General features: G+C 36.9%; 1 protein-coding gene across 3 annotated transcripts in view; it reads left to right on the top strand.

The window, feature by feature from the left end:
• The window catches only part of DIAPH3 (diaphanous related formin 3), a 238,504-nt gene that overhangs the window by 16,948 nt on the left and 207,858 nt on the right, over positions 1-13,698 (top strand). For all 3 annotated transcript variants that reach the window (XM_068675836.1, XM_068675828.1, XM_068675845.1), the window contains 2 exons: positions 3,112-3,285; positions 9,197-9,301. In XM_068675836.1, the coding sequence (XP_068531937.1) occupies positions 3,112-3,285; positions 9,197-9,301 (279 nt within the window). The remainder of the gene's footprint in view (positions 1-3,111; positions 3,286-9,196; positions 9,302-13,698) is intronic.

The following is a 13,698-nucleotide window of genomic DNA, read 5'->3' as shown; positions in this document are numbered from 1 at the left end:
ACAAATGGTATAGAATTGGGTAATTATGGGGAAAATAAATATGACCTAATCTGTGGTGTTGCAAAATATCTATCATACAGCGAAGCATGCTAAAGAAGTTTAAAAGTAAAGCATAAACTAAATGTGTCAACAAGCAAAAGGAAGTAAAATTTCCCTTTTCATGGATGCTTTGGCCTTTGTCCCTGAATTCTATTCTTCTGGAGTAAGAGTAGCTCTGGGACTGTGTGGGGTATTTCATATCACAGGCTAGGGTGGTTCCATCTGACCAGCTTCCTTTTGCCTTATGAACTCTTGCTCCTGTTTGTGTAGCAGAAGGAAGAGGCTATGCTTGGGGAATGAAAGCTGTAAAGAAGGGGCTGGAAAGGAAAAGGAGACGTTTGGAGGAACAAGTGCTCTAAAGAAAGGGCTGAGATTTTTCAGGAGAGCGTAGGGCACGCCTTGCTTAAATCTAAATTACAAATTCTCTGCACACTGACTCATGTGCTGAAGTCTGTTATTTCAGCCAAAGTGTTTTTCCTGTACCTCTGCTTCAAATCTGTGTACTAAGAACGTTCAAAGAGAATGGTTTGTTTCTTAGGTTGTACCCTAGATAGCAAATGGGCACAGGAGAAGCTATTGGCTAATGCTTTTTTTTCTTTTTTTGGAGCAGGTGTACTGTCTTTCATGGCATCCTGGAGCCCTGCTCCAGGTGGGGCCTCACTAGGGCAGAGCAGAGGGGGACAATTCCCTCCTGTGACCTGCTGGCCACCCCTCTGTTGGTGCAGCCCAGGATGCAGTTGGCTTTCTGGGCTGGAAGCACACACTGTTGGCTCATGTTGAGCTTTTTGTCCACCAGAACCTCCAAGTCCTTCTCTATAGGGCTGCTCTGAATGTGTTCTCCCAGCCTGTATTCCTGTCTGGGATTGTCCTGACCCAGGTGCAGGACCTGGCACTTGAACTTGCTGAACCTCATTAAGTTCAGGTGGACCCACCTATCTAGGTTGTCCAGGTTGCCCTTTGGATGGTTTTCCTTCCTTCTGTTATATTGACTGCACCACCCGGCTTGGTGTCATCTGCAAACTTGCTGAGGGTGCATTTGATCCCACGGTCAATGTCATTGATAAAGACAGTAAAACAGCATCAGTCCCAAGACAGACTCCTGAGGAACACTGCTCCTCACCAGCCTCTACCTGGATATAGAGCCATCAGTCCTCTGGCTGCAGACTTCCAGCCAATTCTTTATCCACCAGATAGTCCACTCTTCAAATCCATCTCTCTCCAATTTGGAGATAAGGGTGCCATGTGGCATTGTGGCTTTACAGAAGCCCAGGCAGATGACATTGGTTGGTCTTCCCTTGTTGACTGATGCGGTCTCTCCATTGGAGTACTTGGCCACCAGACTGGTCAGGCACAGTTTGCCCTGGGTGAAGCTGTGTGGGCTGTGTCAGATCCCTTATAATATGGTGTGTGTTTAAGATTCTGATCCAGTCATTGCAGTTTGCAATCTAGCTTCTCCCTTTGTTTGCTGTAGACTTCTATTTTTTTTAAGGACAGGAAGGGAAATTGCTGTCTGATCAAGATGTAAGATGGCTTTTGTCACTGACGGCTCTATACTTTGCTTCCAATGATGTTCCTCTCCCGTTTGCTTTTGTTGCATTCTCTTTCTTCCTGGGTCTTGCCTGTGTAATTATTCCTTTAGAGTGTGCTTTCCACGCTGCCTGCTGGTTTGATGTGACACTGAAGGGCCCTATCTTCCATGCTGAGTTCTTTTATGTTTATGCTATATTTATTTTCTGCTTTTGCATGTTCTACAACCATCTGTATGAGTGGCTTGCAATCTATGTTCCAAAAATGTTCCCTTTCAATTTTGAACAGGAAGAATTAAAATGTCTTTTTTTTTTTTTTTTCTTCTCCTCTAAACCTCTCTTTATGCATAGGCAATTCCTGCTCTGTGTTGACTGGAGTGGTACACTTGTACACAATTTTTGTCTCTAATTTTCTTTGTTCTCTCTGATCTTAGCTCCACAGACTTTACTTGTAATTTAATGTGGTTGCTTTGATGTTCTTATTAAATGGTGTATCAAGATACTTATCTTCAAGATGTATTGAAGCCTTAGAGTATTTTTTCGCATAGCATTGCAAAGACGCAAGGCTATCAATATGGTTAAAATCTTGTCCAAAATTTTACGCATCAAATGCTACTGTAACTTTCTTTTGTGTTGACAAGTTTAATATTGCTGTTCACATCTGTTCAAAAGGCTGCTACAAAGATGATTAAGATTTAGCACATTTAATTGAGTGTCAGCTGCTTTTGTGTTCTGTTGGGCTCTGCCTGTATACGTTAAAATATACAGTCTCTAACACTGAACATGTTTTAAAATTCCAGTTAGTTAAGTCTTTACTGAAAAGTAGTTAAATACCAAACCGGGAAAAAACAAAAAACAACAACAAAACAAAAACAAAAACAAAAACAAAAAACAACAACAAAGTGAAGTCAGAGTGATTGTCTCATGTTGGTGATAAAGGCTAAGGATTCTTTATCAGACTCTGAGTGTATCCTGCTTAGTTTTAACAAAGGAGCTGAAAGTTTTTATTCTTCTCCTCAACTAATTTTTAAATAATCGTAACACAGAAAAGTACAAAGTTTAGGATAAAGTCTTTCAAATAAAGAAAAAAGAGAACAGTGTCTTAGTCATATAAACTTGTCTTTTAATCAAAAGTAACGTGGTTGCATATCTGTATATTTTGTTGCAATGTCAGAAGTACTGCCATTTCAGACTAAGGAAAAGCATTTTAAAGCCATGCTTTGGTAAATAAGCCTACTTTTTCCTATTCTACGTGTAATGGTTATGAAGAACTCTTCATAAATCTTGTGCTGGTTTTGTAGATATCTTTTTCCTCAAAACTTTTTCCATAAAATTCTCACGCTCTGCATGGTTTCTCCATATTTCCTACTAACTGAAACGCTAACTGACCATTATAGGTATACTTAGGAAACCCCATAAAAGTAAGACAGCTAAATAATAGGTAAGTTAGAACAGAAAAATAAGAATGTTAAGATTCCAGGAATACCCATTAGGACTACCCAGAATGGGAACATTGTGTAATATACTATATCCTTTCTGTTTTCAGTTGGATAGATTTGCCAGTATAAGAATTCCAGGAAGCAAAAAGGAAAGACCTCCTCTGCCACATATGAAGCAGTCCCACTCTACAGATTGGTCATCCACAACTACTGATGTGGAGGATTTTGTTCCAAAACCCCTGTCAGAAAGAGAAATCATAGCACTGTTTGAGAAAATGATGGTAAGTGTCTTGTACTGACTTTCTTCACTTAAAGAATAATATGGCTGATGGATGGAAGCCTTCTTTTCCTGCATGCATTTTGATCTTTTACCTGAATTATTATTATTGTTGTTAGTTGTAATTATATGTTTTCTAGAGTGTTTCTGAGGAGGATAAAACCTTTGAATTATTTTGGCAAAATTTTTGCCCCACAAATACTTAAGGTGGAAACTTGAGGTTTCTGATTATTAGAAGTGAGATTATACAACAGGTTTTGAGGAGGAACAAGAAAAGGGAATCCTGCTTGCTTTTAAGATGACTTGAAACATAAAAGAGGCTTTATACCTTTGAATGTCATGACACGGTTTTGTTCTGATCTAATGTTCTATGCCACTTTTTACACAAAAAAGACTTAGCATTCATGCTTTTAAAGCAGTGTTTGTCTGCTGTACAAAGCACACACAGTCACAGTTTACTTCCTTCTTTAGGTGCTATCATCGCTTTGCTACAAAAGAGTGGCTGTCACTTGCCAGAAAGATCATGTGGCATTGGTACCACCTCAATAGGTTGATTTTTTTCATCTTTAAGTTATTTTTTTTGACATTGATGATGATGGGATTTTGGCAATTGAAAAGTAAACATGGGATGGCCTTGAGAGAGGAGTGAATTCTGAAGAGCACAAGAGGATGTTAACAAGGAGAGTGATTCCTAGATTATTCCTTTCTATGCCTCAAGTAACAAGTAATTGTCCCCTGTGAAGCACAAAGCAGCTACCAGGGACTGGGATGTGGAGTAAATTAAATGTGCTGAGAGTGAAGTGCCTTTATGGAGGTTATAATTCCTAGTACTCAGCAATGTTTAGTTTTGAAGATGTATTTGTACTGCTGTGGAGAGTTATGACTGCGCGATCAGTGACTACTTTTTTTGTATGTTTTACTCTGTGTGCATGGCATTTCTGTTCTGCATTGATTTTGTGTGAGTTAAGTCTAGTGGTTGGCTACTGTTGCCTATCTAATTAATGAGGGAGATTTTGATGCAATTGGAGATTATATTCTATTCTTATATTTGTAGAAGTAGGATTTTCGTGGTTATGCTGACAAAGAGGAGGGTTGATTCACTGTGTTAACAACTTCTTGACTTTCTATTTGTTGCTCATACATGGTTTGTTTTTCTTGGTATACCTCTGTGTCCAACTATTTTGATTCTGTTAACAAATTCTGCTATAAATGGTAGTTGCTCAAATGTTAAAAAATGGAAACTTTTTTTGTACAGTTGCACTCTAAGTATGCCTCCTTGCACAGTCCTCTGCTATGCAAGCTGTATTTCTCCACCATCCTGCAGAGATTTCAGTGTAGGATAGTGTGTGATGTTGGGACTATGCCATAAAAAATAGAAACCTAAATTAAAAAAAAAAACATAGTCCTAGGAAAAATCCTAGGAAAGTCACTGTTGCATACGTAGGTAAAGAGAAGTAGTTAAAACTATGGATCATGAAGCAATTTATACCTGTTTTATAACTTCTTTGCCAAGTCTATGTTTAAGTAGTATGTTAAAGTATAAGATCCTGGATGATTTGAATGCCTACCTAGTTTGTTTGAGTAACAAAGTGCTTGAAGTAGTGTATCAAGGAAGGTATCGGTATTGTACATGTATTAGCCGTAACATGTAAAACAGATGGAATTTTTCAGATTATCCACATTTGAATGGACTGGGATAAAAGTAGTTTAGTCACAGTGGATTATGTAGCTAATTAGATATTATAACCTCTGGTTTGCAGTTTTGATCAAATTAACTTTTTTTTTTTTGAATGTTGTAATCTGGCTTTTAGAGGTACTTTTGCCCAGAATAAAAATAGTCAATTGGTCAGTACTGAAGGGAGCAGCTTCTAAATTCTGGCATTTCACTGGATGAATTACTTCACCTTTTCGGTTTTCGTGGATGCATAGTGCTTCGTTTTCTCAAAATGTTATGCATTGGCATCCTCTGAAGTTTTGAAATTATGGAAAGTTTTGAAATTATGGAAAACCTCAAATTTTGATGGTGAATTTATGGAAAAGTTTATACAAACACAGCATTGAATCATTAACTGTTTAGCTCCTTTCATTTCTGGTTAGTGCAATGAGGAAGATAACCATGTGAAATGACCGGCTCTTATTTTCCAAAGAAGTATCACTCACCCATAGAATAAATGACTTAAAAGGAAATAAAAGAATGGAGTTGAAATACTTTTTGAAAATGAAGCCACATCTGACATGCCCTTTGTGTCATTGTATACTTCTAATTTGTAAAATTCAATTGCTTTAGTGATATTTCCTTTGTTAACAGCAAAACCAAGAAATGACTTCTTACTGCACATATGGGCAGAATATTTCCTATAAATAAACTCTCTGTTACATCTCGGATTATGGAATATGTTTCGTGCTGTTAGGCTTCATACTTTCCTTGCCTTCTATTTTTTCCTAATGTGATTAGACATTGGGTATTTTCTTCAAGAAAAACAAGCCTGTTGTTTTCTCTTGATTATTTAATAAGTTCAGGAGTTATTTTTCAGAAAACTTAAAAGAGCAAGTCTGAAAAAAATACAAGACTGCTTTAAACAGAAGAATGAACTTTGCAGTAGCTACAGGCAAATGCAAAAAGCTTTTCTTCTTTTCCCTTCCCCTTTATGTAGTATATATGTGGATTTCGATTTTATTATGAAAGAAAACCTTTGGCATATTGCAGGCAAGGTACTGAAGATGTGATAAGTCTTAGAAAATGTTGAAAAAGATCTAGCCATGTATTTTTGTGAAACTTAAAACTGAATACTTTGGTTTCAGTGTTCTTAAACTTCTATTTATATGAGCTATAAAAATGCAATTTAGGTATTAAATAAAATCCAGCTAACCTTATTAAACATACATGTAAAATATATTACCTTTTGGGGCCAGTATTGTTATAAAATTATATGCCTGTGGAAAGGAATCTTGAGGCACAGAATTCCAAAGACTGTTTTTTTCCTGCAAGTTCTAATAAATAAAATCTGTTAATGCCAAGATGGACTTGATTTTAGTTGTTTAGAGTATGGCCTGTCATGTGCATATCATAATGGATGTGTTGCCAGGTAGTAAGAGTTGTCATAAATATGTTCTTCTTCATTTTAATAGAAGGTAAAGAATTAATTTGTAACATTACATGAAATGAGAAATAGCTGTGATAGCCATGCTAACAAGGGAAAGGCTAGAGAGAATGCTAACATTGTTGCATTTTTGACAATCCAACTTGATTTTTTTCATAATTTTTAAGCTGAGGAGATATTGTAGATAAGGCATGAATATTTTCATGCAGTTGATGAGAATTTAAAAATGTATCTTCTCTTTGAGTATTTTTTCATAAACAAAAATTCTTTCAAAGCCTGTAAAGTAGGAACATCTTCCTTATCTGTTCTTATTTTAAATGCCTTTTAGAAGTCCCCAAAGCTTTATATCCAAAACTATACATGAATGTCTGAACTCACTGATGAATTGTAGTCCTGGCTAGTTATGTAATTAACTGCTAAAAGCTTAAAATGTAGGTTTCCAAATTACTATTTAAAGCAGAAGTTTTAACACAGGAATTCACATGCCCTTCCTTTGAGCAGGTGATTACTGAAGAAGATGACTTTGATTTTAATGTACTAAAGACACTAATTTTTGTGGTTGATTATGTGCACTTTTTTGTCCTTTAAAAAAAAAAAAAAGCTGCAGTGACTTTTGAAAGCTTTAGTACAGACAAGTAACTTTAAATATCTTTCACCTTTTTTTCCAAATGTTGTATACATAAATCTTATGTTCTACTTTGTTTTGTCCCAAGATATATGAAAGTGTCAAACATTATCCCAGTGATGTTTTTAATATATGCATACTTGAGCCTGATTATTTTTATTTTTATTGAATACTTGAATATTAGTGCAGAGGTTTTGGATGACTGACATTCCAATCATACTGGTTTGTTGATTTATTTTGATCCAAGAAAAAATAGACAGTATTCCTTTTCAGGCTAATGCCTCCACCATTTGGTTTACTAAGAGTCAACGTGCAATACATAGGTACTATATTAGGCAGCTGTCACATTCTTTCATGGATTGTGTTTGTCAGGAGGACAAGCGCAGTGCTTAGCTATTTCTTCCAGATCCAGGTAAATAAGAAAATAAAAGATTTAAGAACATTTGAGTTATCCTCAAGGGAGTTCTTATACCACGTAAAATGGATAGGAAAGACAAAAAAACAAACAAAAAAAAACCACAGATGAACCGGTGAGATTTTCATAACTATGCAGGGAAGATGTGACTATCAAAGTGAAGAAAAAATATTGAGGCGTGTGCGTCCTTTTGTACTGCTGGAATTTTGATCTGGGCATAAGCAAATAGTTTCTCTATGATTTGTTGATCAAGGAGATACAGTATTTTGGAAAACAGACCAGTGGTGGGGAAAGATGGAAGTACGTGTGGCCTTTCTTGCTGCTAAGATGTTTTGCATTAATTTTCAGATGTAGGAAGCAACGCTAATATGTAAACTAGTTGCCAAGGAGGCAAAAGACTATATACTATTATAATTTTTTTGAGTGAAAGAACTTTTTACAACATGCATCCTGTGCTTATTTGGTACTACAGGTAAAACCAAAGATATTTATTAAATGCAGATTCTACTGAAGTGAGGATTTTTTTTCTAGTCTTTCTGGAAAGGAAGTGGTAACATTTGTGGAAGAAAAAAAAAAAGAGAGAATCTACATGAAATTGCCTTGATTGTACTTTGAAGACGTTCAGCTTACAGGGTCCAGCATTTTCTGCAATATCTTCTCACAACTCAGATTTATACAAACTGCTAAATCTTTCTAGAAGCATTTGATTCTATCCTATTCAATATGAAAACCGGGAAAAGACAGGCAAACTTAACTTTCAGTGGTCTTGAAAAATGTTGGTCTTTAGCTTGCTTTCCTAAAATTCTGAGGTAATGAATTTGATTGCTTTTTGTCTTAGATTTCTGACTAGGTGAGATGAACTTTGACATTGAGATTGTTACCCACTGATTTTGTAGCACTGTTCCTGCCAAAGATGGTGGGGTTTTGTCTCATGAGTCTCAGCTGAAAGTAACTGCAGTAATTCTTGCTAAGATTGGTTGACTGTCATAATGCTGTATGTGCACGTACGAGTGTGTGTGTATAAATTGTTTCTAAATGCCCTTTTTACCTTCAGCTTGATAGGAAATGTCCATTCTCACAAATGTAGAACTGATTACAATGGTCAGAGAATTCCTAGGCTACAACACTACAATTCCCTGCGTCAGTAATGTCACTGAAGAGCTGCTCAGTGGCTTTCAATACGGTTCTGCTTCTGTGCTTTTTGGCCCTGGGGTTTTATGCTGGCATGAAATGTGACAGTGGTTTTGATGTTTTTGTGATCAAATCATCAAGAATTTGGTCCTCACATATTTAAAAGGTGAATATTATTCTGTGAACCACTTTTAGGGCGAAGCAGATTCCATTGGCCAGCATTAAGTATTTGGGAACTGAGGGGAAAAAAATACAGAATTGATACGTCTTTAGAAAGATCTTTTTAAAGAGACAGGTTTAAGTACATCTTTAGCAAGTGTTAAATGACTTCGTTCTGTAGTTCAGTGTGTATGAAACTGTAAGTGATTTTGAAGAAGAGGTTATGGTGGTAATGGTCATGATGCACTTTTTTATACTGGCACAGTTGCCTTTTTTTTTTTTTTAATCTGAGCTGCTGGGGAAGATAGATACACTTTTTGATGGCTTTAATAACATCTAACTTAGTTGTTTTTACAACGACTTTCAGTTGCTCAAGTTCATATTTCTGTGTCTTTTATTATTTTTTAAGTCAGTCTTTTATAGTTAAACAACTGTATTTTTTGGTGCCATTTAAAGTTTCTTTTTTTTCCCCCTCCCATTCTAGGAAGATATGAATTTAAATGAAGACAAGAAAGTGCCATTGAGGGAGAAGGATTTTAATACCAAAAAAGAAATGGTGATGCAATATCTTAGCACTGCTTCAAAGTCTGTAAGTAAATTTTGCCCAAGTACATGAAACATGACTTAGTGTTTACATTATTTACTACTGGCAGGAAAAACCAAGCGTGCGTGTTACTTTCTTCCTACTAACTTGTTCCTCAGACAAAAACATTTTTAAAGGGTGTTATCTTGTAATTTTGCAAGCTGCAATGAAAGATAACTAGTGTAGGACCAAGCTGTCTGGAGGTTTTTTTGAAGATGAGCTACTAGTCCTTCTATAGCATAAAAATTCCTTTGTACCACAAGATTATGAAGGTTAGCCTATTTTTCTTTTTCAGATGTTTCATGGGAAATCAGGAAACTTAGGCCAGTCTTACAACACTCTTGGTGTTTCTCAGCCCAAAACAACATGCTAAGTTTATATGTTGTTGATACCCCAAGACTCCACACTCGTTCTAAGAGCTAAATTGTTTGGTCTAAAAAAGTAAAATAATAGTAGGTCTAGGTAGTAATATAATAATTCAGCCACCCAGTAAGTGGGAGGAGGTGTTTCTGTGAGGCACAGATTCAGCTGTGTGATATAGTAGTGCTTCAAGTGAATTCAGCTTAATGCTGGAGCCGCTGGGATGGGAAACTCCCATATTCCCACCACCCCCCTTGTAAACTCTGTTGTCAGCATTCTCTTTCAGTCCTCAGCAGTATTGGACTCTCCAGCTACCTCCTCTGTCTGGAAAGAATAATGCGCTGCGTGCCCTGGGCACTCTGCAAACTTTCAGTGTACCTTGACTTGACGAAAGAGGTATCAAACTTTTTCAGAAGAGCTGAAGTGCTGAATAGGCTCCTGAATATTATGCATAACTGATCCCATCTCATGTCTTTCTTCCTATAAGTAACACCATAGTATTATCCTTTGGTAGTTTATATTTCTTAAACTTCAAGGAGATAGATGCCAAGCTATCTTATGCTGGGACAAAACTACTTATTTACAACCCCTCTACAGAGCTCTTACCAGGTTTCATTTGAAGCAGTTGTTATTACAAAGACTGTTAACATTAAGAACATCATTGACTTCAGCATCAGGCTTTCTCAGAAGTGAAGAACTCTTTTCCAGTATTCTCAAAACCTGGTTCTGTTGGTGATGCATGTAGAGATTATGCTGGGTTAGGCAAGGCTATGCTCAGGTGCTTATTTATGTATAGAAGACTGTGAGCTACCTCTACTTGTGAATGAGATGTCTAAAATGAATCCATCACTTCAGGACTCAGAAAGTTGTAAACAACCAGAATTCTATTGACATGCATAGTCCAGCGCTCATTCCTTTGACTCCACTTTGCTTAGAAACTTCTTAAACAGTTAGTTGACTGTATGCTCCTCTATGTCAGTCTACAAACATGCTGTGTTCATCAGTCTCTGTAACGTTTTAAGGGGCTCCTGGAGAAGAATTGTTAAGAATGAATGATCTCAGTGCATGAGATACTCTGCCAATACATTTTTGTTTCCTTGTAAAGTACTGTGTTTAGATGAAGCCTTATTTCTTCCTTTAAAAACGTTATCACCTGAGAGATATATATCATACTGCTTAAACCATCAAGGCTTGAAAGCCTTGAATGAAATTTCTGTCTGCTATGGTGTCATGTCCCCTTAGAGGGGACAACAGTTGTGTTTACAGGCTGTATGTTCTCATCTACCAAATGTGGCGTGGTTCTGTCTGTTGTTGAGATTGTAGTCCCCACTGTATTTTCAGTCTTTTTGTAGTTGTTTGTATATACTACGATTACTTGAGGTTAGAAACAGTGTCACATTTTAAAGTACTATATAAACATGTGAAAAGATGTTCCAGCCCGGAAAAGTTTAAAAAACAATTTCCATGTTATGGTGTTAATACTCAAGTGGAAATAAAAGCAGCATAATGTTAACCTGCCTAAAGTTTGACTGCTCTGTATGTTAAACACACACAGACTGGGTTTATAAAGTGAGTTTTCTTCACAAGATTTCATTTTTGTTGTGCAGCTTACTCCCTTGTAATGTTGTAACTGAATTAATTAATGCTGACTTCATACTGCATCTGCTCACAGACCAGTTGTTCTTCAGTTGAGCAATTAAATTTCTAGAGGCACTGATGCCTCAAGATATTTCCTGTTTCTCAGTTAACTTGAGCATTTTGAACTTAAGCAGCTTTTCCCATGCAGAAATATAGCTAATATAATCAGTTGCACAATTGGTACCAGCTACAGTTCTCATTTTACTTGAGCAGCGGCAGATGTGTCATATTCTTATTATGTTGCAGAGCTGTGGCGTAACTATGAATGATAAGTGGTGCTTGGTACTGTGGATACGTTGCACACGCACTCACACTGTTACTGGCATCTTTTGCAGAGGGTAATATTCAGGTGGAGTAGTGAATCTGAAATAGGATGGCTGGGTGTCGATGCGAGTCTCTTGCTTGTGATGGTGTCTTTGGACAGGTCAGATGAGACTCCCTTAATTGTCGTTCTAGTGATTATTTTTTTATTTAGTCTGGCTGGGCCTTTTTTCCCCATGAACTCTTCACATGTTGTTCTTACTTCCAAATTACTTCCAAAACATTTTCTAATTATCTTAACTTTATATCCTGTCCATATGACTGTCCTATATGACCATTTTGGCATCAAAAGAAAGCCATTTTACTGCTTATTTATGAAAGTCTTAGCTATATCCACCTTGGTCAATTTTCCAGCAAGAACTGCTGGGGGATGTCACTGGAAATGACAAATTCACCACCCAGGATGTTAATCCATATGCTTAGGCATACAGGCAGTGCCTATCAATTAGTCTATGCACAGCAGGAGCTGCCAGGAGAATTTCTGGAACTTTTTGAAATTCCCACCTGGAGAGCTCCTGCAACATTTAGTCAAATACTTTGTTGTGATGGCTGGTAGGAGTGCGGTTGGCCATCTTGTCTGTAGTCAGTCCGTTATCTCATCTTTGCAGAGACAAGCTGGGGAGATCCATGGAACTGTATGTATTGCATATGCACACTAGCATAGCCCCAACCCACTGTTACACCACAGATGTGACTTAAATTTCCCCCTTATATCACAGCTATATCTGAAATTCCACAGATTGTGCCTCAGGGATATACACTGTCTGTTCTTAAAATGGTTGGGCATGTACTGTAACAGGATGTGCTCTGTATACAAGCTGTTAAATAATCAGACAGCAACCCTTGTCACTGATACCCTTTAGGCAGTTGATTTGTAGTGTTTTATGCAACTTATGGTGTAATTTGTTTTACCTTTCATGTTTTATTAAGTCTGTTATTCAGTTCTTACTGGTATCATTTTTTTTGAGATCTTCTACATTTGGCTTCAAGATTTTCTCCAGTTACTACTTCCTTCCACTTTAAATACAGCTGTGTCGAAGCTGTAAGGGACCTGGGCTTTCTTGCCTGACGGAAAGAATTTATTACGCCATCTTGGTGAGGAGGGTGATTTTGGAAGCATTCTAGTTTATGGAATAAATTTGCCAACTAGGTGGCTTTTTATGATGTTTAATTTCTGGCATTACTAATGCGTACTGATAACTCTTGGACCCAGAGAATATCTGAAAGGGGTTCAAGTAAATTCCCTTTCGTTAGCACCTTTTTAACCTGAATATTATGTAGCTATGAACTAACCACAGAACATGAAAGAAAATTTAAAACACTGAATCTTTTTGTTTGTGGGAACATTTTTTACTGTGGATTATTCTTGTCTGGGTTCCCTTGATTCCTGATTCTAACGCTCCCCAGTCATCTCATGTACTTTTTTGTGGTGTACATTTATTGGAATTGGCGCTCATGTTTGAGCAGTTATGGATCTCTGTCAATTCAGAGCCATGTTTGGAAAGACATTCCATTTATTACATATGGTATACCAAAATAAAATGACTTGTTATTTTTCCTTGAGATTCCTTACCATGCTCCTTTTTTTTTTTTTTTGTCATTGGGAACATCCATTTTTATAAGTCTGAGGAAATATAATTGGAGCAGAGAAGTAGTATAACCTCCAGTGTTCCTTTATCACAGAATAGAATGATGATAGAATGATGAAGAGACCTCTAGAGTTTGTCTTGTCCAACCCCTTGTATAGTTCATTTTTTACTATTTCTAAGAGCGGAGACTACAGTTTGCCAGGGCAACCTATTCAGTGCTTGACCACCCTCACAGGATATTTAAAAAAAAAAAAAAAAAAAAAAGAAAAACAAGAAAAAAAGTGGTCTTTATGTTTTTACAGTTTTCTGTGTTCGAGTTTGTGCCTTCTGTCCTTTAACTGGTCACCCTTGGCGAGTTTCGTGCTTTACTCCCTCTGGTCAAATATGTCATAATATTCATACTTATCCATAATATTACCCATAGCCTTCTCTTTTGGGGACTAAACAATTCTAGCTGTCTCAGCCTCTTCTCATACTTAAGAAGATCCTGTCCCT

The sequence above is a fragment of the Anas acuta genome, chromosome 1 (assembly GCF_963932015.1).
Source record: "Anas acuta chromosome 1, bAnaAcu1.1, whole genome shotgun sequence".
NCBI lineage: Eukaryota > Metazoa > Chordata > Aves > Anseriformes > Anatidae > Anas > Anas acuta.
The sequence above is the reverse complement of the archived record's forward strand: the minus strand, read 5'-3'. Positions and strand labels throughout refer to the sequence as shown.